The 25,417-nt window shown below is 34.8% G+C and overlaps 1 protein-coding gene across 4 annotated transcripts; it reads left to right on the top strand.

Moving 5' to 3' along the window:
* The first annotated feature begins 923 nt into the window (after positions 1-923).
* On the top strand, positions 924-24,184 carry LOC127151836 (RAC-alpha serine/threonine-protein kinase-like). Of its 4 annotated transcripts, none has more exons than XM_051092181.1 (15): positions 924-1,153; positions 3,112-3,184; positions 4,522-4,664; positions 8,196-8,324; positions 8,480-8,591; positions 8,762-8,888; positions 10,846-10,977; positions 11,147-11,212; positions 12,468-12,536; positions 12,746-12,871; positions 13,066-13,194; positions 19,412-19,626; positions 20,287-20,374; positions 20,471-20,573; positions 21,857-24,184. In XM_051092181.1, the coding sequence occupies exons 3-15, from the start codon at positions 4,619-4,621 to the stop codon at positions 21,934-21,936; spliced, it is 1,422 nt and encodes a 473-aa protein (XP_050948138.1). In that variant the 5' UTR covers positions 924-1,153; positions 3,112-3,184; positions 4,522-4,618; the 3' UTR covers positions 21,937-24,184. The 4 variants fall into 4 exon arrangements, with proteins under 4 accessions (XP_050948138.1, XP_050948137.1, XP_050948136.1 ...); XM_051092180.1 differs by having other exon boundaries at positions 3,112-3,235; XM_051092179.1 differs by lacking the exon at positions 3,112-3,184.
* Positions 24,185-25,417: the final 1,233 nt, after the last annotated feature.

The following is a 25,417-nucleotide window of genomic DNA, read 5'->3' as shown; positions in this document are numbered from 1 at the left end:
ATTTGTGTTGAAGTAATGAACGTTCAGTAATATTTTCAATAATATATTCAGTAAAATTAAATCATTTCATTTAATCAATTTGCAGTGCTGCCAATAACTCTCATTCAGAGTGAGACTCACGCAATTGACACATTTCTTACTCTCTCACGCCACACATCCATTTTCTCACGAATTCAAAAGCACCTTTAGTTAAAACTGTAAGAAAAGGATATTGGCGAAACAGATTTGATAATGGCTACAGTGCATATTTACAACTGCGCTCTGGAAATCGCCAAAAGATTCTGTCTACATTACAACGTGCTTTCGTAGCTCTGAGCAGTGTAACCAATCACAGATTGATTTCTTGAACACCTGTGATTGGCCATTGCGTTTACTCACCTAACACCAGACTTTTTTGTCTGCAAGCTTGCGAATTATCTAACTGTAACATGATGTAAATAAGAGGTTTATATTGATTATAAAAGACCTTTGTGAGATCGCAATGAACTAAAGTAAGTGACAACTTTTTAGTGTTTTAAAGTACGGGCTATTTTGCACTTTCTAGGCTAAATATATATTCCGTTCAGAATATGAATATTGAATAAAGGTGTTGTTTTTCATGCAAGCAATGCAGACTAATAGATTAATAGAAACATATTTGAATTTTAATGTCAAAACATTTTTAAATGCGGTTGCAATTATTTATAAAAAGTACATATATAAAAACGCAATTTAAAAATCCTGTAAATCACCAAACCATAATAAATAAATAAATTACTTTTAGCACTGTTTTGGGGTCCACTGGATGACATTATTCATGCTGACCAACATTATTTGATTGTAAAGTCCCACCCCACGTTTCTAAATGGAAGATTTTTGCAGTGTGGTAAGGTCTCTTTGAGGAAATGTTGGGTCTGTTTAAGAAAATCTGACGTCACCGCCTGCGCAACTCATTGCTGACTTTACTGCACCACACCGAAATATACCGAACGAATGAAGGAAAACCAAAAGAAGAATGAAATAACCGTCGAGCTGGAGAGAGATACAGTGCAATATAAGAGCAGGAAGAGTTTTGCAGGACATCCATTTAACCAAAACATGATGGAAATAAGTTGTACAAGAAGACGCTCGAAGAATTTGTGAAATGAGCCGAAGTCACATCTGAAGTCTTGGGGTATGACATTAGTTGTACATATGTGCTTGTAGATTTTAGCATCCTAGCAGTCTTGTTTTGGGTTAAAGTGAACATGAGATGGCATCTAAATGTATCACGGTGCCTGAGCTTTTGTTAACTCAGTAAGCGTAGACAGTGAGACTTTGCAATTATTCTGTTCTTTAGAAGTCAGAAATCAGATGGCCAGGGTTTTGTTGTTGTTGTTTTTAATTTATTAGTTATATATGGCAGGTTTTATATGCCATAAATGTTAATACACACACTAAAAAGTGTTAAATAGAGATGCATGCAGTGATTGTGCATACCATCTTTATTCAACAAACCAAAATTATTAGTTAGAGTGATGTTTGGCTTCAAACATGTTGACAGATTTAGACCACATATAAATACAAATGATAATAGAACTCATACAACACGGTTACAGCTGATAGTACAGGTATGTATGTATGTATGTATGTATTTATTTATTTAAAACAGCTTTGTTTGTAGGCTGTTTTGTGTCTGGTGTACAGTTTGCGCAATGTGGTGGTCAGCAGAGGTAGTATAGTGCCCACAAGCAATGTTTTCTGTGTAAAGTTGGAAAAGATGTTTAGAATGTAGGGGGAAAAAAGTTTGACATAAATCAGTTGTCTAAATCAGCTAGCCCTGTGGATTGATTTAAATTTATAGGATTCTTAAATCAGAACATGAAAGGGATTGCTTTTTGTGGAGTATTATTTTTTTAGTTTACTTAGATTTTTGGATTTAGCAATTCTAAAATACCTATGACTTTTCTTACGTCCAACTAACATTTAATCCTCTAAGAAATTTTCAACAATTTTCAACATGCTCAGAGCAATCATGTTTTCCTTTTAGGAAAATCCTAAAAAAAAAAAAAAAAAAAAAAAAAACCTCTTGTCCTCAAGCTGAAAAATCTGGTGGCTCTCTCAAGGTGGTCCATTTTCAACCAGGGGTATAGTGGTTGCTAAGGAACTGAATATAAAAACAAACAGCCCTCTAAAAGCAGTAATTCTGGACCATGTTGTCTTGCCCAGAATAATTTTGAATTCTGTGTTTGAAAATTTTGAATTCCATATCTGGAAATTTATTTTATATTTTGTCTTGTAAATAATCCCTTAATAATCCCTTAATTATTTATTTACACACCAATTGTCCTAAATTAATTGTAAATATGAACTCAAGTGACCAGCAGCTCTACGCTCTAATATTCACTACTTGGTAAAAGTTTGAGAATAATTTAATTTTTTTGAAAGATGTCTTATATGCTTACCAAGGATGCATTCATTTGATCATTACAGTAGCACAGTGAAAATACTACAATTTAACAACAAAATGCCTATTAGAAATATTTCTGAAGGATCATGTGACACTAAAGACTGGAGTAATGACTGCTGAAAATTCAGCTTTTACACGAAAGGAATAAATTACATTTTCAAATATAATAAAACAGAATTATTGTAAATTGTAGAAATATTTTGTACTAATTTTAACTTTTTAATCATTCCAGCCTTGGTGCGCATAAGAGACTTTCAAAAACATCTTTAAAAATCTTGATGATTCCAAACTTTGGACCTTTATATACTTAAGCAAACAAAAAGACAATCTTACTAGGCATACCAGGAGCTGGCATGCAATTAAAACTGTAAACTAATTTCTGCACATATACAGTTACGAAATATACCTTTAAGCATAACAAAGCACTGGCCACTGATAAAAAACTAGGTGTCTGATGCCTTTTCCTCGCTTTCTTCCTCTCACTGAGCCACAAGCACAAACTGAAATGTTGAATGAGGTGGGTGGCCTCAGTGGCCTCCTCAGGGGCCTCTGTCTCTCGCTCTTTCGCTTTATTTGTGCCACGTGACCTTCTGTGAGGCCATTGAGTTCATATGGAGTGCTGCATTGAGCGCAAGCTTGGTTGCCCGCCCACTTTTTTTTTACTCTCTCTTTTTCTCCCGCAGCGTGGCGGCTTTGGGAGGGGCCGTGCTCAGAGACAAGCTGCAGTGGCAGCACCAGACAGTGAAGACTTCCCTGGTGTGTGTGGGTTTGTGTGAGACAGACAGATAGAGAGAAACATTAAAGAAGGTAGTTGTAGGTCTGTGTGCACTATTGCATTTGCTTGGCATCATTGTGAGTAAATGGTTCTTCAGTGTGTATTTTTGTGTGTACTTTGTCTGAGGAATTTTGTCATTACAGCAGTTCTCATAGATTATGTGATTGCATGTCAGCTAACTTTCTTTGTTTTTGTTGTTTTGTTTTTTTTCTTGGCTTGCAGACTTTGCTTGTTATTTTGTGTAAGTGCATGCATGTTTTGAGTCAGAGGAGTACCTGCATCTCCTAGTTGCTGATCTTTGAGGCAGGGGGAGGGGGAAGTTCACATGGGGTTGTTGTTTCAGACAGCTCTGAGGCAGGAGAACGCTGTTCTTTCTCACTGCATTCCAAGCAGCCAGAGGCTGCATAGCTGTGGGGTGCATCAAGGGCAGCAGGTTTTAATAGTCAGACCTCAAAAACTAGAGTTCAACCTATTCCCCAACTGGTTTGTTCTAATACTGTATTGAACTGTTGTGTCTTTTAAACAATTTGCCAAAATATTTAATGCAAAATTTTATCAAATAATTTTGTTGTGTATGCATTAAATTGTGAACACAATTTCCCATTGATTCTTGACCGTGCTTACACACTCTTTTACTGGTGTGAATGAATCAATTAAGTAAACAAAATGATTTTAAACTCTTCTTTACACTCAATATACAGATTAAATATACTGCTTATGAGAGTAGTTAAGCAATTAAATTACTTAAAATAATTATTATAGGTTAAAAAAACCCTTTAATTTAGGCTAATTTAAGAATTTATGCTATAAATAGCAATATCAGAAATGGATGCAGAGTTATTGGATTGCTATGTTTTCATTTTTACCAACAGCAAGGATCTGTGGGTCATGAGAATTCTGAATTCCTTTAAATTGTGTTTTGTACAGGGTTTTCACAAGTCCTTAAAAAGTCTTTAATTTAGTTAGTGTTACATTTAAGGCCATCAAATGTTTTAAATGGTAGAAGAAAGTCTAAATTATGATTTCAAGAGGTTTTAAAGTTAGGGACGGAAAGACAAGAATTGCGATATGGCTTAATGCGATTATTAAACTTCAAAAGGAAATGATTTAATTAAATAAATATGAGCGCTGCACATTTCGAAGCAAGGTTTCTGCAGTTATTTTCTTTTTTTTCCAGATGCAATGTCAATATGTTCATTTATGGAAAGTGCAAACATGCTTTGTGCTAAAAAAAAAAAAAAAATAGAATAACTCTAAAAAAAAGAAAAAGTCACTTTTATAAGTCAGAAACTATTTTTTTTTCTTCTGTTTCCTACAGACCACCTGTCCTGCTGAATGTCTAGGCTGGAGACATCTATCAGTTCCCACCTTCTGGTCCGAGTCAAAGGGACAAGAGGGTTTTCTCTCCAGCCACAATGAGTGATGTTGTCATTGTGAAGGAGGGATGGCTACATAAGAGAGGTAAAGATTCTGTGAAGCTTTCCTCCAGTTTCAGATGAGATACCTGTGAGAAACAAGCAAAAAAAAATCTGTTTTTGTTTACGTTATTACTGTTTGATCATGTTAGTTATCCAGGTAAGAGATGGTTGTGAACCCAGTCCCAAGCAGTGCCACACTTTAAAAACCTAGCTTATCTGCTCATAGTTAAAGGAGGAGTCCACTTCCAGAACAAAAATGTACAGATAATGTACTCACCCCCTTTTCAACCAAGATGTTCATGTCTTTCTTCTGTCATAAAGGAAAACATTTCAGGATTTTTCTCCGTATAATGGACTGTTATGATGCCCCGAGTTTGAACTTTCAAAATGCAGTTTAAGTGAACGATCCCAGCCAAGCAGGAAGGGTCTTATCTAGCGATACAGTTGGTTATTTTCATAAAAATAATACAATTTATATACTTTTTAATCTCAAACGCTCGTCTTGTCTTACTCTCCCTGAACTCTGTGTATTCTGGCTCAAGACAGTTAGGGTATGTCGAAAAACTCCAATCATATTTTCTCCGTCAACTTCAAAAATTATTTAAAAATCATCCTATATCACTGCAGACGTACCGACTCTAGACTGAGTCTATGCAAAGAAAATCAAACACCCTTAACAGAAAAGGTAAAACAGCAATATAGGACGATTTTGAAGTTGAGGGAGAACAAGAGATGGGAGTTTTTGTACATACCCTAACATCTTGAACATCTTGGATGACAAGGGGGTGAGTACATTATATGTAAATGATTGTTCTGGAAGTGGACTTCTCCTTTAAGTGTCCAAACTGCTTTATGATTTATGCAAGTCTTATTAAGTCCAACAGAAGCCGCACAATCTGCATATTTATTGAAATTCAAGACAATCATCACTACCTGATCTTCACATCTATTTGTTGCTGCCTGACATTTTGTTCTCTTTATTTGCATTGAGTTAAGCATTTTCACTGCTCTCAGTGCTTTCTACAATCCGGTGTCAATTCCACGGTTCACCTTGCAAGTGTGAAGCTCAGCTTCCACTGGAATTAACTGAAAATACCTGCTCTGTTTCGCTCACTCCGCACCAGTGTAAACACACCGTCAGTGACAATGCAAAACACTGCTTGTGTCTATAGCTTTTTACCAAAGCTGCCATTCTGTATCTTTTTTTAGAGCAGTTTATTTCAGTGGAGTAGTTTTATATTTTCCTTCTTTTTTATTTATTTAGTTTTTTTTTAACATCGGCCAACATGTAATCAAATCACATTCTTCTTAAGTAAATTTTCCTACTGTACGTGTCAGTGAGAGGATATTACTGTGTTGCACTCCTCAAAGCATGGAAATTTTGAGCGCATGTCTGTCCTTGCAAACCACAGAGCATCAGTGTCTTTGGGCCAAAGAGGCAGATGCAACAGTGTACAGGAAAAAGCCTGAGGGTGTGGAGAGCAGAAAACAGCAAAAGGGCTGAATATCAAGCCCTGAGGCACTCCGGGTGTTTGCTATCCTCATTTTGCCAGGGCCCATGAGGCATGGACTGCCGTACAGTGTAGGGCTGTGTGCTTCTGTAGGAAAGGTCATTCCAGTTCAGCTATGCAGACCAGACAGACACCACCCGTAATGGCACTCTAGGCCCAGATGAAAAGCAGCTTGGCCTATGCCTGGCTTTATGCTGCTTAGTGTGGCGGCAGGCTTGTTTTGCCCACAAAGGATTTAGGGAGTTATTTTTTCCCTATGTGTGGCCCAGGGGGCATGCAGGACACCGTATTGAATAATTTTTTGTTTATCTGATAATGTTTTGCATGTTACTTTTTATCAAAACTTTATTTTGCTCATTAGCATTGGATTTGTTTGTTTTCAAGACTTTATAATCCCTTTTACTAACAGGAAGTGTCCCTCTGCTCATCGGTCTAAAAACTTAGCTGATGTCCCTGAGTGAAAACTGTGTCTGTGCTTAATCTAGAACAGAATAATTTTCACACAAACTTGTTGATTATGTATACACACAGAGATCAGAGAATTGCTTAGATCATTTTTCACTAGTGAAAATTGAATTTTCTCAGAGGAAGCTTCTTGACACAAGACGACAATTGATACTTTGACAACACATTAATAAATAATGCCCCTTAATAATAATAAAAAAAATATTTTCTGTCATAAATAACGTTAATTCATTGTCAACGTGTTCCCTGAACATGTGTTATGATCTTACTGTGCGCATGTTTAAGTGTGTATATCAGTGCAGATATGAGTCAGCAATAGCAAGTAGCTCATTTTTAAACTGCTTGTGTGGCCACGCTATCTTTTGTGTCGCTTCCTGTTTTCAAGAATCTGACACTTAGTTACAAGAAGTCCCACTAATGTGGTGACATTAAAATAAAAAAAAGACAAAGAAATGAATATACAACCATGAAACCCCAAACACCAACAGCAGTCATGGCTTCCTACTGTTGTTTTTGTTTATGAGTAAACTTGCGCGGGTGTATGTTGGTGACATCCACTCTCAACTGATTATTAATATGTGAACTTCTGCATTTGACAGAGACTGTCTTGGTCTTATTTGATATTAGTTTTTTTTTCTCTAGTTGAGTTTGTGTGAACCTTATCTTGAGTGAGTTATTCAGAACTAAACAGCAGTTTCCTGTTTGTTTTGATGACTGAAGATAAGATGATTAAATAAAGACTGTTTATGACAACGTTTTCAACCATCTCTTTTATAAGGGTTCAGGGATGCCCCTTTTACTATTTACCTTAAAGTACTGCTGGGTACTTCCCCAACAAGTAGAAATGGACTAGTCGTAGGTGTGGACTTGCAGTCTTTGTGGTTTTAAGGAGAACAGCCTGTGACAAGTGTACTGTAAATTGTGTAGCTTACCAGAATTCAGTCATAGATCCTGGCTGCCTGAGTGTCTACATAAGAATAGAAGCAGTACTACTCAACATTTATGTTGTTTATTTTATGTTGTCTTATTTCATGATTGCAAAACTTTAATGCATATGCAGTTTAATTGCAAAAGTAATTATTCACTAATCATATTATTCTGTTTTTGTTTTTGTTTTTTGTTTTTTTGTAAAAACTTTTGTGCCCTCTACAATTGGTAATAGAATAAGAACTAGTGCTTAAATTCTCAGGGCGCAAACAAACTTTTACTGGTGCCAACCCCCACTTTCTGTTATATTAATGTCAAGTTAAAAAAAAAAAAAAAAGTAAAATGAACGTCTTTTTAAGTGTTGTTATATGTTGTGTGTAATATGCTGTTACTGATCGACATTTCTTATAGGTTTTTATCATTTAATCACCTTTTCTCTTAAACAGCCTTGTGGGCGTGGCACATTTTTAAAAGCAGAAATTTTCCACGTAGTCTCTCAGTTAATTGCAAAACTACATGATAATTTTAAGGAAAAATACAGAATGCTGAAAATAAAAATAAATTAGTGTTAGATATGTATAACATCACACCACTCCACTTAAAAACTTCCTCATGAATGTTTCCATGTTATGCTTGGAAGTGTTTTGTTCTACTGATCTATTTATTTCCAGGAGAATACATAAAAACATGGAGACCAAGATATTTCTTACTCAAGAGTGATGGAACATTTATTGGGTACAAAGAGCGGCCGCAAGATGTTGACCAGCTGGAAACTCCACTCAATAACTTTTCAGTGGCCCGTAGGTAGCCGTTTTGTTTTATCAGTTTGCAGAGGAAAACACACAAACACTGTGCTTTTTTTGCTGTATTTTTCCCCCTTTGCATTCTTTCCTAACCCCACCTAAGAACCACCTAAGAAAAAAAAACACTCTTTCTCTCTCTTGTATTCTCTCAGAATGTCAGCTGATGAAGACTGAGCGACCAAAGGCAAACACTTTTATTATTCGGTGCCTGCAGTGGACTACTGTTATTGAACGCACTTTTCATGTTGAGACTCCAGAGGAAAGGTTGGTATGTTGTATTCAAAAATCTGACAGTACAGTACAGTTCATTTACTGTTTTACTTAAATTCATGATAGCACTCCTCAAGTTCCCTAAATTACATTTTTAACTCTCACTGAACAAAAGAAAGCTATAAAATAAGAGTTACCCTGCATCATTTTCTTGTTTTCGGCAGGGAGGAGTGGACTACAGCTATCCAGGCTGTGGCAGATAGTCTACAGAAGCAGGAGGAAGAGAGAATGGACTCTTCACCTGACACCATGGACATGGAAATGTATCTGTCCAAACCTCGACTCAAAGTGGTAGGAGTACCCCCTATATTTTCTTGTCCTCTCTCTACTGTTTCTGTACAAATTTAAAGATAAGGGTTTTTTTTTTTTAGGTTAAAATATTTTTTCCTAATTAAATAAATAAAAGGATGCTAAACAACAAGTCAAATGGTGAAAAAAGACTAAATAATAGGGATGCACCGATAGGATTTTTTTTTTTTGCCTATGCCGATTTTAACAAAAAACTATCGGCCAATTCTGATACAGATACTGCTATTGGTCAGTTGCATAAAACAGGGCTTAAAAACTAAAAAAAATAAAAAATCGAGCAGAATCGATATTGTTCCTGCATTACTCAAAAAGTAAAAAAAACCACAAAGAGCGTCTTGATCTGCAGCATCATCTTTTCTAGATTTTGACCAAATGTATTAAACAAAAGAATAAACTGTCAACACTTTAGAGACATTAAGGTATTTTATCAAAATATTTAAAAATGTTTGCAGAATGGATTAAAAAAACACTACTCCTGTAAGCGTTTTGAAAGGAAAACGTAGCATTTTATTATTACATTAAAGGGGTCATCAGATGGCCATTTTCCACAAGTTGATATGATTCCTTAGGGTCTTAATGAAAAGTCTACAATATACTTTGGTTAAAAATTCACAATGGTAGTGTAAAACAACACCCTTTTTACCTTGCCAAAATCAGCTCTGCAAAAATCATCACATTCTGGTCGAGGCTGCTTTAAATGCAAATGAGCTCTACTCACCCCGCCCCTCTCTTCTCTCTGTGGAGTGACAAGCATGTTTACTTTAGCCGCGTTTAGCCGCTAAACTTGCAAAGATTCATAAAAAAAAAACCTTATACTCACTTCTGCTGTAAGTGAAGCTAAAGGCTAAAATACTGGTAAATAATGCAAAACAATAAACAATAAACATTACAAACACAATTAGGCTGTTTAGTTCCCTTTTCCCCACAAATCTCTAAAGTTGTATATAGTCTAATAATGTAGTTGTCAAACCAAAACAAATTAATTTAAAAACGAAACTGAAACTTACCTCTCTCATTCTGCACGAATCCAAATGTTTCCATATTTGTGACGTGTCTGGATGCTAAAATATTATTTATTATGTAAAATATAGGCTTTGTTCTTCACTCACATTATCGACATAAAACATCACCCTTCACATAGGCTATATCACCAGTGATACAATGGTCATGCTAAACAGCACAGACTATTTAAACTGAGCAGTGTAACTTTTTATGTTTCTTTAACTGTATTTTATTTTGATAAAGAACAGCAAAAATATGTTGTGTGTGTGTGTGTGTGAGGCGCCGACGTGTTCACTGCAACTTTTGCAACAGTTGAGCTTTACGTAGCTTTCCGTGAACTTCGGAGCGTGTTACAATAATCCAAAACTCAGCACAATTTATTCTTTTGTTATCTTAATCTGTTAATGACTTAAGTTAAATATATTTTGTGTGGGCCTATATAATTTTATTCTGTTTTCTCCGTTCACATAATTTAACGCAGGGGCATTGCCGCTGCGACTTACCTATGATGAATTTACAGCTGAGCGTGCGGACATTACACTCGTTAGACGCATCAGCGTCACATTTGCATAGATCGTACTATGCCGTTTTTACAAACTATATTTTTTACAGATTTTATTTTGTTTTGGCTAGTATTTAATTATTTTGCCCAGAAAAAATGCTGGATTATGCAACAGACATGCAACTCATTGTCTCCATGCAGTTAATAATAAACCATCGGTATCAGCCCTTTGCATGCTATTTCCGATATGCCCATGGCAGTAAATGAATCAAAAATTAGCTGGTAAATATCGGTGGCTGATACGTCGGTGCGTCTCTACTAAATAAATAAAATATTCTGTGTAAAATACACTTTTGTACCTTAGATTTGATTTTTAAAGTGATATCGGATGTTTTAAAACTGTTTTTCTCAAATATTTTTCTTTGTGTTATGTAGACAATGCATGACTTTGAATACCTTAAACTCTTGGGGAAAGGCACTTTTGGGAAGGTCATACTGGTGAAGGAGAAAGCCACAGGCAAATACTACGCCATGAAAATTCTTAAAAAGGAGGTGATAGTAGCAAAAGTAGGTCTTCTGCTTTTATTCTGTCTACTTTTTTCCAGTAAATTTAAACATTGCTGTGTGTATTTACCTGTACAATGTATTTTGGCAAGTTTTAATTATTTATATATATGAATTGTTACTTCATTTAAGAAGCTCTAACAGTTTATTTTTGTTACTTATTTTTTTATAGGATGAGGTAGCACACACACTTACTGAAAACCGGGTCCTCCAGAACTCCAAACACCCTTTCTTAACAGTAAGCTGATGTTATCATAGTAGAGAGACTGTAAAAATTAAAGAGACATTTTAGAATTAGCGATTACTATGACCATTTATCATATACACTAGTTTATGTAATTTAAGGAACATTCCAGGTTTTTTTTGTTTTTTTTTGGGTGACACTTTACAATATGGTGTCTAATTTGTTAACATTAGTTAATGTATTAACTAACATGAATGAACAATGAAACAATACATTTATTACACAATTTATGAATCTTTTGTTAATGTTCGTTAACAGTGCATTGATTAATGTTAACAAAGTAAGGTTAACAAACAAATAATAATGCATTAGTAAATGCTGAAATTTACATCAACTAAGATTAATAAATGCTGTAGAAGTAGTGTGCATTCTTAGTTCATTTAACCAATGTAGTTAACTAATGTTTAACTATTGTGAAGTGTTCCTGTTTTTTTTTTTTTTGTTTTTTAGTGATAATTTCATCAAGCAGGGGCAGATCTAGAAAATTATTTATTGGGTGGCAAAACCACAGCAAGCATCCATGCATAGTTCTTGTGAATTTGCATAAACAGTTGTGTTGATGAATATTCAATACAGTGGCATTACCAAAAAAATAACCATCTATACTGGTAATAATTACACATTAATAACAAAACATCAATGTCCAGGGCACCAAGACAATGTCTGTTAAACATATTAATAGATACTACTAAATGTCTCTGAGTTTGTAGGAGCAGGTCTATTATTATTACATAAAGAAGCTGTTTTGTAAATAATATTCTATTTATCCTGACCTTCAGACTTCAAACCATTTTGAATTGAAAGATTTTAACAAACCAATATAACATTTGTCTTTCAAAAGTTTTAGTGTAGTTAATGAAGATTAACTACATTCATACATATTCTGTGATCTTAACACATTGATTTTGGCAAAAAATTATAAGTTGAGTGGGCAATTAAAACGTGCCAAAAGAAAATAGTTAGACACAGGTCAAAATAAATCAGGAGAAGTGTTGTGGAATGTAATATCCCACAATCCCAGACATCCAATCTTGACTAGACTAGGATTAGATTTCTCTGAGGATCTTTGAATTAGAAGAAAAAGTCAGCTTTTTCTTAGGGTGGCTGTTTCCACCCCATGCTAGCCCTGTAGATCTGCCCCTGGAGAATTTGTTTTCACTGATAATCATTAAGATATGATATTAAGATTAAATGTAAATATTCTTTAATAGAAAATGTTACAACACCTAATGTCACCTCTGTGTTTCAGGGTCTGAAGTATTCTTTCCAGACTCATGACCGATTATGTTTTGTTATGGAGTATGCAAATGGTGGAGAGGTGAGATCTTGTAAAGGTGAAGTTTAGTAATGATTGTTTATTAAAATTAATCAAGTATTTTTTTATTTAATTTGCATGCAATCAGGTGCTTTACTACAGTAATGTGTGTACTTAGTATGATACATTTTACCCTAGAAAATTAAAATTTCCAAATGGTCTTACTTCATATAATTTGGGATATTTATAGGGTATTTGTTCTTATATCACAGCTTTTCTTTCATTTATCACGAGATCGTGTTTTTTCGGAAGAGAGAGCACAGTTTTATGGTGCAGAGATCGTCTCAGCCTTGGATTACCTTCATTCTGAGAAAAACGTGGTTTATAGAGACCTAAAGGTGAGATTAATAGGGAAAAAAATCTATTAATTCCAATTCCATTCCATACATAAGATGAATCATGTTTAATAACTGGTGTAAAATGTGTAAAATGACTTGTCAGAAAGTTGGCTATGTTGTATTTAGTATAATGCTATTTGTTGTATCGGTATCAAACCAATATATCACATAACAATATAATTATTCTGTGATAGTTGGAGAACTTGATGCTGGATAAAGACGGCCACATAAAAATCACTGATTTTGGCCTGTGCAAGGAGGGAATTACAGAGGGAGCAACAATGAAGACGTTCTGTGGTACACCAGAGTATCTTGCTCCAGAGGTAATAAAACATTTGTTAAAATATACGTAAAATGAGGTCTAATGGTCATTTGGAAATTTTATGTGTCTGGTTTCCAGCTATATTAGCTGACACATGAAAGAGCTGTTTTGAAAAGTTATTTTTAGCTGTACAAAACAGCTTTTTTGCTGATTGATGTCGTAATCTGATGTTTCTTCCCATATTATTTTATTGGATTGTCTTAATTCTAAACATTGATTTGTAGCGCAAACAATTTTACAGTTTACTGCAATTTGGTATTGTTCTCATTATTTCCCCACACTGGCTAATGAGTCAGAAATCTCGCAAAACCACAGAAAACAGCTTACGTGGACTTACCCATTGAAAAATAGTCACACTAATTAATTGACTAAAACACGCACCCAAGCTATGACTCTTCAGATTTGTCTTCGTCAGGAAGGTCATTTATTTGCCAATGCCATCTTCAGAGCTTTATTGTGCTTAGTAACTTTAAGTTTACTTTATCTTTTCTTAGAATGGACTACAATGCTATTTCATCATTGTGTGCCTCTATGTTTATTGCAAACAGTTGTTACAAACAAGGAAGGGCTTTTCACACTTTATTTAACCCTTGGTCATTCTAAACAATGGGTACATGGAATCCTGGGTTATTTTGTTTCATGATTTCATGGGTTAACAATTAATTCTGGGTGTTCATAAGTTGATGTTTCACATTCCTAAACTCCAGGTTAATGCTCTTTTAACACTGCAAAAGCAGTGCTAACCCTGTTTCGAAGCAGGGTTTCTTACCCCAGGACTATTACTCGTTAGCATTCAGTTACACAAAGTCTCAAAACAGCCTCCTGCTTTTAGGTACACAAACTTTCACTTAAACTATGTGGCACTGTTCTACTATTAAACAAATCAACACACTATGTTGTTAAATGACTATTAACAAACAATGTTGCAATATGAATTGAATATGTATAATGTTAGTTGGTTAACTTCATTTATCAAATAGATACAGTCAAACCAAAATTTATTCAGATACATTTTCTCACATTATCAGACATTTTTCACATTATCATAAACTGTATCCTGCACCCACTAGTAAAAAAAAATATATATATAAAAAATTAGGTGGTGTATATCTGGTGTCTGAATAATTTTTGGTTTGACTATATATCCCTTAGTTATTTTTATTTTCCACTTAATTATGCCCATTAAAATATGTTTTGTTACTTTCACTGTTGAATTTTCTTTTTTCTTTTTTTTTGCTCTGTGATCATCTTTAATAGCATTAAACTGCTCCGTTGCAGCGGCTCAGTACTGTAATCATGTGTTTTGTTGTAATAATGCAGCGAACTACTCGTTATGAATCTCCTAACTCTGATATTTTCAGAAATATGAGTCACGTTTTTTCATCTGAAACATGCTGCTATTTGGGCTATAATCTAAAGAGACTCAAATAATGCAGAAACTCTCATGAAGCTAGCAAAACATGCGCAACTAGCGCATTTCACACAGACTGCTAGTTTCACTTTTGTCGTACAGTTGTGTCTGCTTAAGGTTGAAAATAAATGATGTTTTAATCCAAATAAAATTTGTTTTAATCCAAATGATGCGTGTGCTAAGTGAGCGAACATCAATAAAGATCACGCAAAAAAGTCCGCTCTCTCTCTCTCTCTACCGTTAAATAACTTGTGCATTGCTTTACTTGTTTTTGACATATCCGACCGAACTACAAACTTTCCAGTGATCTTTCCGTGCATCTTCGCCGCCGCGCGCTCAATCCACTCTGTGTGCTTTGCCTATCAGTTTGCGCGCACCAGCTATACAAGCGATGATACTGAATGCTTAACATCATATTACTTGCATACATATACTTCGTAGACATCCTTAATCTCTAATGACTCCATTCTGCTGTCTGTTGTTCTGTTGTCGGTGTTTCTTTGCCTGAATACGCACTTGTCACATGCTATGTGGTATCAGAATTTGGTATCGGGGCATTTTAACGAGTACGAGTACAGGAGCTCAGTATCGGCCCGGTGCATCCCTAGTTAAGCGCATTGTAAAAATCCTTTCACGGTAAATGAGTGAAGTGTTTTGGCTATGCAGAATCAACGCTCAAAATCTTGTCGGAGTGCTCTCAGCTGCTGCAATTTTCTTGCTTGAAACCAAAGGCTTCATCCTCATGCTCTAGTCATGAGATGTCTGATACCGCTCTCATTTCATTTGGAAACATGGTGAATTCTGCTAAATGTGTTTTGTTAGGTTCTTCAAACCTTTGAAACGACTATACTATCCAGTTTTAATAGAGTATGGTATGTCTGCATAATGGTACCTGGAGATGGGTATGACTGCCCAATTTCAATGATGTACTCCCTATAATGATTGGTCCAACAGGGAGACTCTAATTTTATGGCAGAAAATTCATTCCCAGATTGAGAAAGAAGCCTTTGAGGAAGTACCTCACAGGTCCACACAATAAGAGTTAGACGCAGATGCCATCTCACCCTACTACCTTGGAAACAACCCCAGTTTTGGACTGGATTTTTAAAAATTTTCTTATTATTACAGATGCCCCATAAGTTGAGGCACAGTTTAAGAAGGTCATCCAGCCTCCAGAGCCTGGAAGGGTGATCATGTCACATGGCACATAAGTTGCCTGGAGATTTTCATAGTTTTTATGCTTTTTTCTGCTGAACATTTGGTGCTGTCACATGGTTGTCAGGATGGACAACATTTTTCTTTGGGTGCAGAACATGTTTTTCCCAGATTCAATGGGAATCTGAACCTGGGAGAAACTTCTCTCAAGGTTGAAGCCCAGAGAATGGATGTTGCCTCCTCAGACCATGAGTTTGGCTTGGCAGAGGTGGATCTGTTCACTTTGAGAAAGACAGACCAGTGTGCCTTTTGGTTGTCTCTTTTTCGTCCATCACTTTTGGGGATAGATGCTCTGGCTAATGCGTGGCCGATGACTCGCTTATATACCTTCCTGCCGATAGGAGAGTGCAGAAAGACAAAGTGAGTTTTCCACATCTGGGGTTCTAATTAGATCTGGTCTTTTGAAGACCATTTGAATGCAAAAGCTCGTTCTACTAGGTGGCTGTACACTTTTAAGTGGTGGCTATTTTCATCATCCTGCAATCAGATTCTGGAGCATGCAATCTGGATTTGATTCACTGCCCTGTTGTTCAGTGCTGGCTGTCTTTAAAAACTTTTATTTGCAGGCGGACCCAGGTGTATGCAGCAGAGTGATGGATAACCTGTACTGTACAGTGATTCATCCAACATTTAGATTTCACACCTTTCACATGTTATAGATTTCCTTATCACCATAAAATGAATCACTAATTCCAGTCTAAAACTAGTATAAATATATCCACCTTTATCCACACACGATATATGCTGTACATATTAAGGTTTGTCACTACACCAAATTGAAATTGTACAAACCTTTACAAATTTCATACCTTTAAAACCTTACACATTTCCATATCACAGCATAATGTAATAATAACCCCAGCTAGCAACTGCTACAAATATTGTTCCAGCTTTATCAACATACTGTACAGTGCTCCAGACTGTGGTCGCATTTGCGACCAAAAATATTAATTTGCGAGTGAAGTTTTTGCTGAGGTCGCCACTGGCAACTATATAAATTTACATGTTATGGACTTAAAAAATTGCATGTAATGCCATTATTCATGACTGTTTTGCCATCACATCTTTGCTATGTTCACGTACTAACCTGAGATGATGCGCATCAAAGTTTTAGTGGAAAAAAGACTTTCAAACAGTTCTCATCTCTGCCAAACAGCATCACTGACGCACCGATAAACGCAGCTCCAGTTGTGCAGCATGAGAGAGATAGGAAATGAGATAGAGGCGTGCAAAGTAGTGTCCATTTTGTGCACAGCTTGAACAAACTACAACAGGTAAAGCTGTCAGCTGTGTTGATATGAACAATATCGTTAACAATTCTCATTTATAATCGATACTATGGCTTCTTGTTATGAAGATCTCAGTCTATATGCTGTGTTTTGTTAATGTGTGGACTTCATAATATTTGTAGTGCACTTGTCGTCCAGTAATTGAAAAAAGCTTTACCTTTTAATGAACAAAGTTTCAGTTTTAAACCTATGCCAAATTCATAACGAAATTCAAACAATAAATAGTTTTCTCTTTAATGCAGCATGAGTGATCGCTTTAATGCCTCAGTTCAAGCGGCAAGTGAACCCATTATATCTTTCTCTTTACTACTATAGTATGAAATGAACGTGAATTAACATCAAAAGTTGGCTATATTATTAGAGAGCCTAAAGTACAATGTACTGAAATGTCTCATGTAATCGCTCATTCGGTCTTTCTGCGGAAAATGTGTAAACCTTGTAAACAATGCCACATAACAATACATTTATCTCAGAATAACTATTCAGCGTCCATAAGCTCATCAGTCAGCTAGAAAACTAATTATAAAGAGGAGCATTTTCCTATATTTATGCACTATTGCATATTAATATTTTTACTTAACCTGTTACATGATAAGAAAGAATGCAAGCAGCTAAAGATAAAATTCAACACCTCCTATTACATTTCATTAATGAAGAAAAAATGACTCGATGTGTGAAAGACATATGTCAACATGTATAGGATGCATTAAGAAGGAACCCGAACTACACTCAGTGGCCAAGTGATGCTCATGGTTTATGATATTGGCACAGATTATGTGTAATAAACAATTCTTTGTGACTTATATAGCAAGGGTGGCGAACGTCGGTCCTGGAGAGCTGCAGCCCTGCAGTTTTGATTCAACCCTAATCAAACGCACCTGAACAAACTAATCAAGGTCTGCATGATTACTAGAAAGCTACAGTCAGGTGAGTTTTAATTAGGGTTGGAGCTGAACTCTGCAGGGCTGCTGCTCTCCAGGACTGGACTTCGCCACCCCGGTATATAGTTTTCAAGTTGGAAAAGACATTTAGTTCCCACTTTAAGTTAACCTTACTTCCCAGGACATCTACAATGGCTTACTGGATTAAAATCCTGATAAATTAAAAAAAGATGAGATGTAAACACATGACAGTATGACTGAAATGTTAAAGTGTTGAAAAAAAATAAAATAAAAAACACTTATTTTGTGGCACCTAAAAAATTATTTGGCGCTATGTTTGTTCCTAATAGGAGCCAGTGGCTCCTTACTCAGTTTTTTGTCTGGAGCCCTGCTGTACGTGTTGTTTGTCAATACATTATATAGAAATTGAACAAAACCTTACAGATTTTATACCTTTCAAACCTTCCAGATTTCCATATAATAACATATTGTATTAATAATGTCAGCTTGCAACAGCTTCAGGTATATCCAGTGTTATTCACATACATATGAAGAGTTCAGATGCAAAACCAGCTAAATCCATCTGACGTCTTTCTTTAAAAAATGCATTTTTATCAGGCTCAGATGTATAGGTTTCTATGTAAGTACCGGCACTTCTGATTTGGCTGAGGCTGGTATTTTAGTGAGATTGAACAAAAAGTATTTGATGGACGTATAATATGTGTCGAGAACATTCACTCAGTATCATTATCTAATTTTTGACCGAGATGGCTTTTAGTTGGTTTTGCATCTGAACTCTTCATATATACAGTATGTGCTATATAGCAAATCTCAGCTAAGCATTGCCAGTATTGCCAGTAGCATTGCCAGTGTGTAAGCTAATTTATTGTCCAACTCTGAACTGCTAAATGTGGGCACTAAATGTGTATTGTGAAAATTGATAGACAAATGCAAATTGTCTTGACATGAATTTGACTTACATGTTTCATGCATTTAGGGCTATATTTGGGAATATACCACCTCCTAATTTGCTTATGTGGTACTTTGATGTCATACAGCATGAGAGAGATAGGAAATTGGTCTGTGCTGTGCCATTTCAAGTTGAACACACCTAATGGAGATGTTGAGAACTTATGTCATGTCAAGCCATATGCTCTGATGTGAAAGACAGAAGACAGCCATTATATGCTTTTATATAGTGCATTCCAAAATTCACTGTTAAAACATCTATCACACTGTAATAAAATATTTGTGATTTTTACATGAATTTACATGAATAAATTATTTTGTCAGAATACATAGCAGCTTTTAAATGGTTTTCAATTTAAAAACAAAACAAAACACTACTTTCAATATTTTAGTTATCTACCACGCAAAATCTTCCCATCTTGGCCCCACTTTTGGTTCTCTGCTCTTTCTCAGGTTCTTGAGGACAATGACTATGGCCGGGCGGTGGACTGGTGGGGGTTGGGTGTAGTCATGTACGAGATGATGTGCGGCCGGCTTCCCTTCTATAACCAGGATCATGAGAAACTCTTCGAATTGATCCTCATGGATGAGATCCGTTTTCCTCGTACACTTGGGCCTGAGGCAAAATCTTTGCTGTTAGGACTGCTTCAGAAAGACCCAAAGCAGCGGTGAGAGACCTGTTCTGAAGCTCTTGTGAACTTCTAGTGTGTTAAATGGTCTTCTACATGTGCATTGTTTTAAGAACTCATGATGAATGAGTTTCTCTCAAGTATAACATCATTAATAACATCATTTGAAGGTCTGTGAGTCTTTTAATTGATATTTTAAAAAAAAATAGTGTAGTTTATATGCAACCTTGACCCTGAATGAAGTTTTCAAATGTATTGGTCAAATAAAGAGAGCATTATTTATTATGCTGCCTTTGCAGTCTTCACTGTACAAGTAAGGGCACTTGGTACCTAATCGTTTGGGAGTGTTTGTACTAAAAGTCCTAACAGACTTGTATAGCCTGGGAAACCAGCATGGATTAGCTAAGCAAAATATTGATGGGTACAATGTGAATCAGATTATGTTTTGAGAAATTGCCATGACAGAGGTGCTTTGTGGTAACAGTGGCAGCAATGGTTGACTCATCAGCTTGCCAGTGAAAATGCTGCTCTCACGATCACTTTGTCAAGTGAACAAATTACAAGCAAGAACATGGAGAATCTTTAGAAGTATAGTTTTGTGTGTATGTTTTTTTGTTTGCGTTCTCTGAAAGTTGTTTCGGAAGTGTAACAAGGGAATGTAGCTGTTTGTTTATCTGTTTTTGGGTTTCCTTTCTGCAGGTTAGGTGGAGGTCCAGATGATGCAAAAGAAATCATGCAGCATAAGTTCTTTGCAGGCATTGAGTGGCAAGATGTTTATGAGAAGAAGGTGAATAATAATAATTTGTGGTCATTGACCACCATACCTTTTGGTAATAAAGAGAGGCCACTAAAATACAATATTGTTCTTTCTGTTTCTCCACAGCTTGTTCCACCCTTTAAGCCCCAGGTAACCTCAGAAACAGACACTCGCTATTTTGATGTGGAGTTTACAGGGCAGACCATCACCATCACACCCCCAGGCCAAGGTGATTTTTACACTGCTTTTATACTACATCACTGATTCTTGAGAAGTGGGACAAAACAGGGTTAAATAACTGAAATATTTTTGTATCTTACATGTACTAAGCTACTGTGCTTTGATTCAGCTTTTCTCTTTTTTTAGTCAAAATGTGCTTTTTACCTTGCCATCACTTATTTTGCAATCAAGCAATAAAGATGTTTTTAACATATTAAAACATATTCTCATGTTAGCAGAAATATTACATTTTCAAATGTGACCAACAATTCCTCAACAAATATGAAATATCATCATCAGATATTAGCAAAATATTCATCTGACAGTAGTAGACCATCTGACAGTGGTGACGAAAACCTGAATTTGTTGAATCAGCCAATTACTGTATTAAGAAATGATCCAAAAATTACCAGAACACATATGAAAACTTCATGATGACTTCACGTTGAATGTCATTGGCCCATCACCACCGTCAGACAGAAGACCTAACAGTGGTGAGATTTGACCATGTTGACTAATTTGTCATTTATTTCACATTTCTCAAATATCATATAATTTCCACAGAAACTGGAAGATGGTTTTGACAAATTATGGTTGTGACACAGGAAATATTAACATTAGGATTTGAAATATTATAGACCTATAAAACTTACCAGGACCTGTCTGATATTGATTGAATGTGGCAAGGGGGTCCGTTAGTGACAGCTGCCCTAATATTACCTGATTTGTTTTTTTTTTTGTTTTTTTTTTACATTTTAATGAATGTCTGATGGTGTTGACAAAAAGTGGGGACACAACTTTGAAACCTTATGAAACATGCATGTGTCCTTGAAAACCAACTTTGCTTTGATACAATATATTATTAACTGTTGCTTTTGATAAAACAAGCACTTTTCTATAAAAATTATCCATTTTATTGTGTAAGACCGATTGAACTCTGTGGACGCACTGTTTTTGATGTAGTGAGAAGACAATAAGATTTGATAAAGTGTTACATATAATTGTGTTAAATAAATTCTATTATTAATCCCTCATAACATTTACTATAGAAACTGTTTTCATTTTTAAACCTTATAGCAGTTACAATTGCTGGACATTTTGTCCCATGTCTTAAGAATCAGTGACATCGTTAAAAACTCTCAATTAATAGGTATTTGGTTAATAACGAAGGCGCCACCTAGTGGTGATTTACAAGTTGCTCTATAAAAGTAGAAGGGAAAAAAATTGATTACATTTTTCATTAGTCATGTTTTTTGTCTGTGTTGTTTTAAGTATTTTTTTTTTTTTTTTCAGATGAAAACATGGAGTCCTTTGACAGTGATAGAAGACCCCACTTTCCTCAGTTCTCATATTCTGCCAGTGGCACAGCATAAAACCCTTTAAAAAGGATACTTGACCCAGAAATGTCTGTGATCATTTATTTACCCCCATGTCATTCCAAATCAGTAGGACTTTATTCCTTATGTCAAACTTAAATGGATTTTTTAATATCCTGGCAACACTTCAATTTTGTCATTTTTAGAGCTTGACATCATGTCCACACTACTGCAACAGCTTCATATTGCCTACACTGAATGTTTCAGATCCATTCGTCCAGTTGTCAGAAGTAGCAGAAGTGCATGGAGTACACCAAAGATATAATGGCGCATTAGTTTACTGTTGGATATTTGTTGTGTTGCACCACGTCCAGTGTAGACAGCATCACTAGTTATAATAGGTTCTGTTTGTTTGTGCAGTGTCACATCCCAACGCTTGTGTAGAAATGGTGTGACATTCACCAGATTTGGAACAATATGAGGTTGAATAAATGATGACAGAATTTTCATTTTGGGGTGAACTATTCCTCATTGACACACACACACAAACACACTTTCTACATAAATACACTCCCCTGATACAGTGCTAATAACTTAGCCATAGCCATTGCTGCACTATACTTGTTTTGTAGTAACAGTTGCTTCTAATTCTGGATTCACAATGTAAAGATGTCATCAGCGATCATTATTTAGTTGGATTCTTTATTGAGCATATTGCTAGGTTTTTGAAACAAGCTTGATTGTCTGTTAGTCATTTCTAAATTCTTACAAATGCACTGATTCTTAAATTTTAAGACACAGTTCACAAAAAATGAAAATTCTGCTCACCTTCATGTTGTTCCAAACCTGTATTACTTTCTTATTTCTGCTTAAGTTACTTAACAATATTACCTGAATACCAAAGAAGTTATGAATTACAGTTGGAGGATATATGTTGGAATATAATGTTTTTGGTTTGATTCTCTTTCAGATAGAATGATATTTCGAAGGATTCAAAGCATTTGCCAAAATACTATCTACTCAGATTTTTCTCAGATAAAACAGCTACCTGTAGAAATTAAGTATAGTATTGTTTTACACCACTGAGGACATCACTATTTGCATGAACTTTATGGTGATGAACTGAAGGTTTTAGCTAGTGGTAATAGAGGTTAATTAGTTAAATAATTTTTGTGTTTGCGCAATTTATTCACACTTTTATGACTCTCAGTTGTCAAAAAAGCAAGAGAAAATGTCTTCATGTGAGTTTGTTATTGTAGCAGGAAATGGTTGTACAGCATAAACTAAAATTGCCAAACAATCTATTTGCTTAATAGCATTCTTCCTACATGGATTTATAATTTAAAAGTTTTTTTGTTTGTTTGTTTGTTTTGTTTACATGTTGCATGGTACCCAATATTTATGTCATTTTAAATGTTGTATTACATAAAATTATTTAAGAATTGCATTACAAAAAAAATCATTACTAAAGTTTCCAGACCCTTCATTTTGTAAAATATGCTGCAGTTAATTCAAGCAAAACAGTATTTATGGCTTTCATTTCAGTGTGTTTATTGTTTTATTGAAGACATTTGAATGAAATTCTGTGAAATGAAATTCTTTTTTTTTTTCCTTTTCCTTTTTAATTGATGTCAACAACTTGTCAGTGGATTAAGCTGTACATTCAGGTTTGTTTGGTTTTTTTTTTTTTTTTTTTTTTTTTTTTTTTTTTTTTTTTTTTGCAAATCTTTGCAAATGTAGCATGTTTTAAAAGTTGCATAAAAATATGACAAGCATGTTTCGGCATTTTGCCCCTTAGATAAAACATCTAACAAAAACTGAACATTCCTGAGAATGGATTTGGTCCATATTTGAATAATGAAACCCTTAAAAAATATTGAATGGTTGAATATTGGTAGGTGGTCTATAATGTGTATCACTATATTTTCACTATATTTTTTTCTACTTGCTTTTATATTTTATAGCAGTTTTTCTACTTCACTAAAAATGAAACATTTTGCATTGATACACTCCAGTTTCAAGTTGTGAATGTTTCTCTAAAAAAACATGAGCTTCAGTTATTTCAGTTATTGTCTTCTTACCAGAATGAGGGACAAAAATATTATACCATGTTTTGAAAAAAATAAAGCCCATATCCTCTCGTTTTCATTTATGTGTCATAAAAAATAAATACTTTTTTATTAAAGGCCATATCTTCTTGTATATGTTGATGTGGCTCACACCTTTAGAAGAATAATGTTCTTGCTTGGGAAACAGAATACACAAAATTTGTATATAAAGTATTTGTACTGTATTTGCTAATAAAATGGTTTGAGATCAGTTTATGTAGCATCAATGTTTATGTAGCATTCTAAGTGATCAAATTAGGTATATTTTATAAATGCAAGGGGATAAAAATAATTAATCTTTTACTCAGAACATTGAGTTTTCATATCTAAATGAACGTTGATGATATTTGATATCCTCTTTAGCACCTTGGTCAACAATTGTTTTTAGTGGTGCTACATAAAGCAGAGTTGAGTTATGTGAAAATGTTTTCACTTATAATAATTGAGTGTAGGTAATCATTAAAAAATGCGGCATTTAAATGGCAGTGTTCTCCAAATTGAACACGAGAGCTGTGTATAAAGAACTGTTTTGCAGAAGTTTGTTTTACAAGTGCAAACTCAATGTAAAGCATTTTGCTTGCAGTTTTGAAGACTAGGTCTTAAGATTCAGTATATGAGTGACTGGTTTCACTGAGTGTGCCTAAAGTACAACTTTTAGTGTGTAAGCAATGTTAAAACACTGTAACTACTTAAATGTTTAACATATTAATAAATCATCTCCTAAGCAATAAATAATGCAAAATTATGATTAATAATACTTAATTTCTGGCAATATTGTCGGCTTGATTGCACAGAGACTATTTGAAGCCAACTGAACTGAGCTGGAGGATGACATCACTGAATCAATGATGAACTGACTTTAACTGAAAAACTGACTGTTTGCTGTTGTCCCACTGTTTTTCTGTTTAACACTTAAGGCTGCTTTGACACAATCTGTGTTGTATAAAGCTCTATATAAATAAAGGTGACAGCTTGATTCCTTTAAATTTTACAACATGTAAGAACATATATATGACTACAGGCTACGAGTTCTATTATGAGTATTACATTTTGGCAATTTGATTGTAATATATATTAATATGCAATATTAGCAAACCATATCTAAAGCATTATATAATGTAATGGTGTTTACAAAAATTCCAAAAAGTGTTATACCTTTACTTTTTTAAAATACCTCCAATGCACTGCATGCAAAAAACTGAACTGAAATAGTAATTAAAAGCAATTAAATATTCAAATACACATTGAAATATGCACTGAAAATGTTATAAAAGGTTAGAGACAGATATGAGTTAGCAATAAAATAATTAATGTAAAATAATTTTCTTTAAAAATTGTCAGTGCAGTGTCAATAACTAATCATCAGATAATTTCTTCCTAATATGACTATATATGCACATTTTTCATTTTTTAATTTTATCTATTTATTT

The sequence above is a fragment of the Labeo rohita genome, chromosome 20, assembly GCF_022985175.1.
Source record: "Labeo rohita strain BAU-BD-2019 chromosome 20, IGBB_LRoh.1.0, whole genome shotgun sequence".
Lineage (NCBI taxonomy): Eukaryota > Metazoa > Chordata > Actinopteri > Cypriniformes > Cyprinidae > Labeo > Labeo rohita.
The sequence above is the reverse complement of the archived record's forward strand: the minus strand, read 5'-3'. Positions and strand labels throughout refer to the sequence as shown.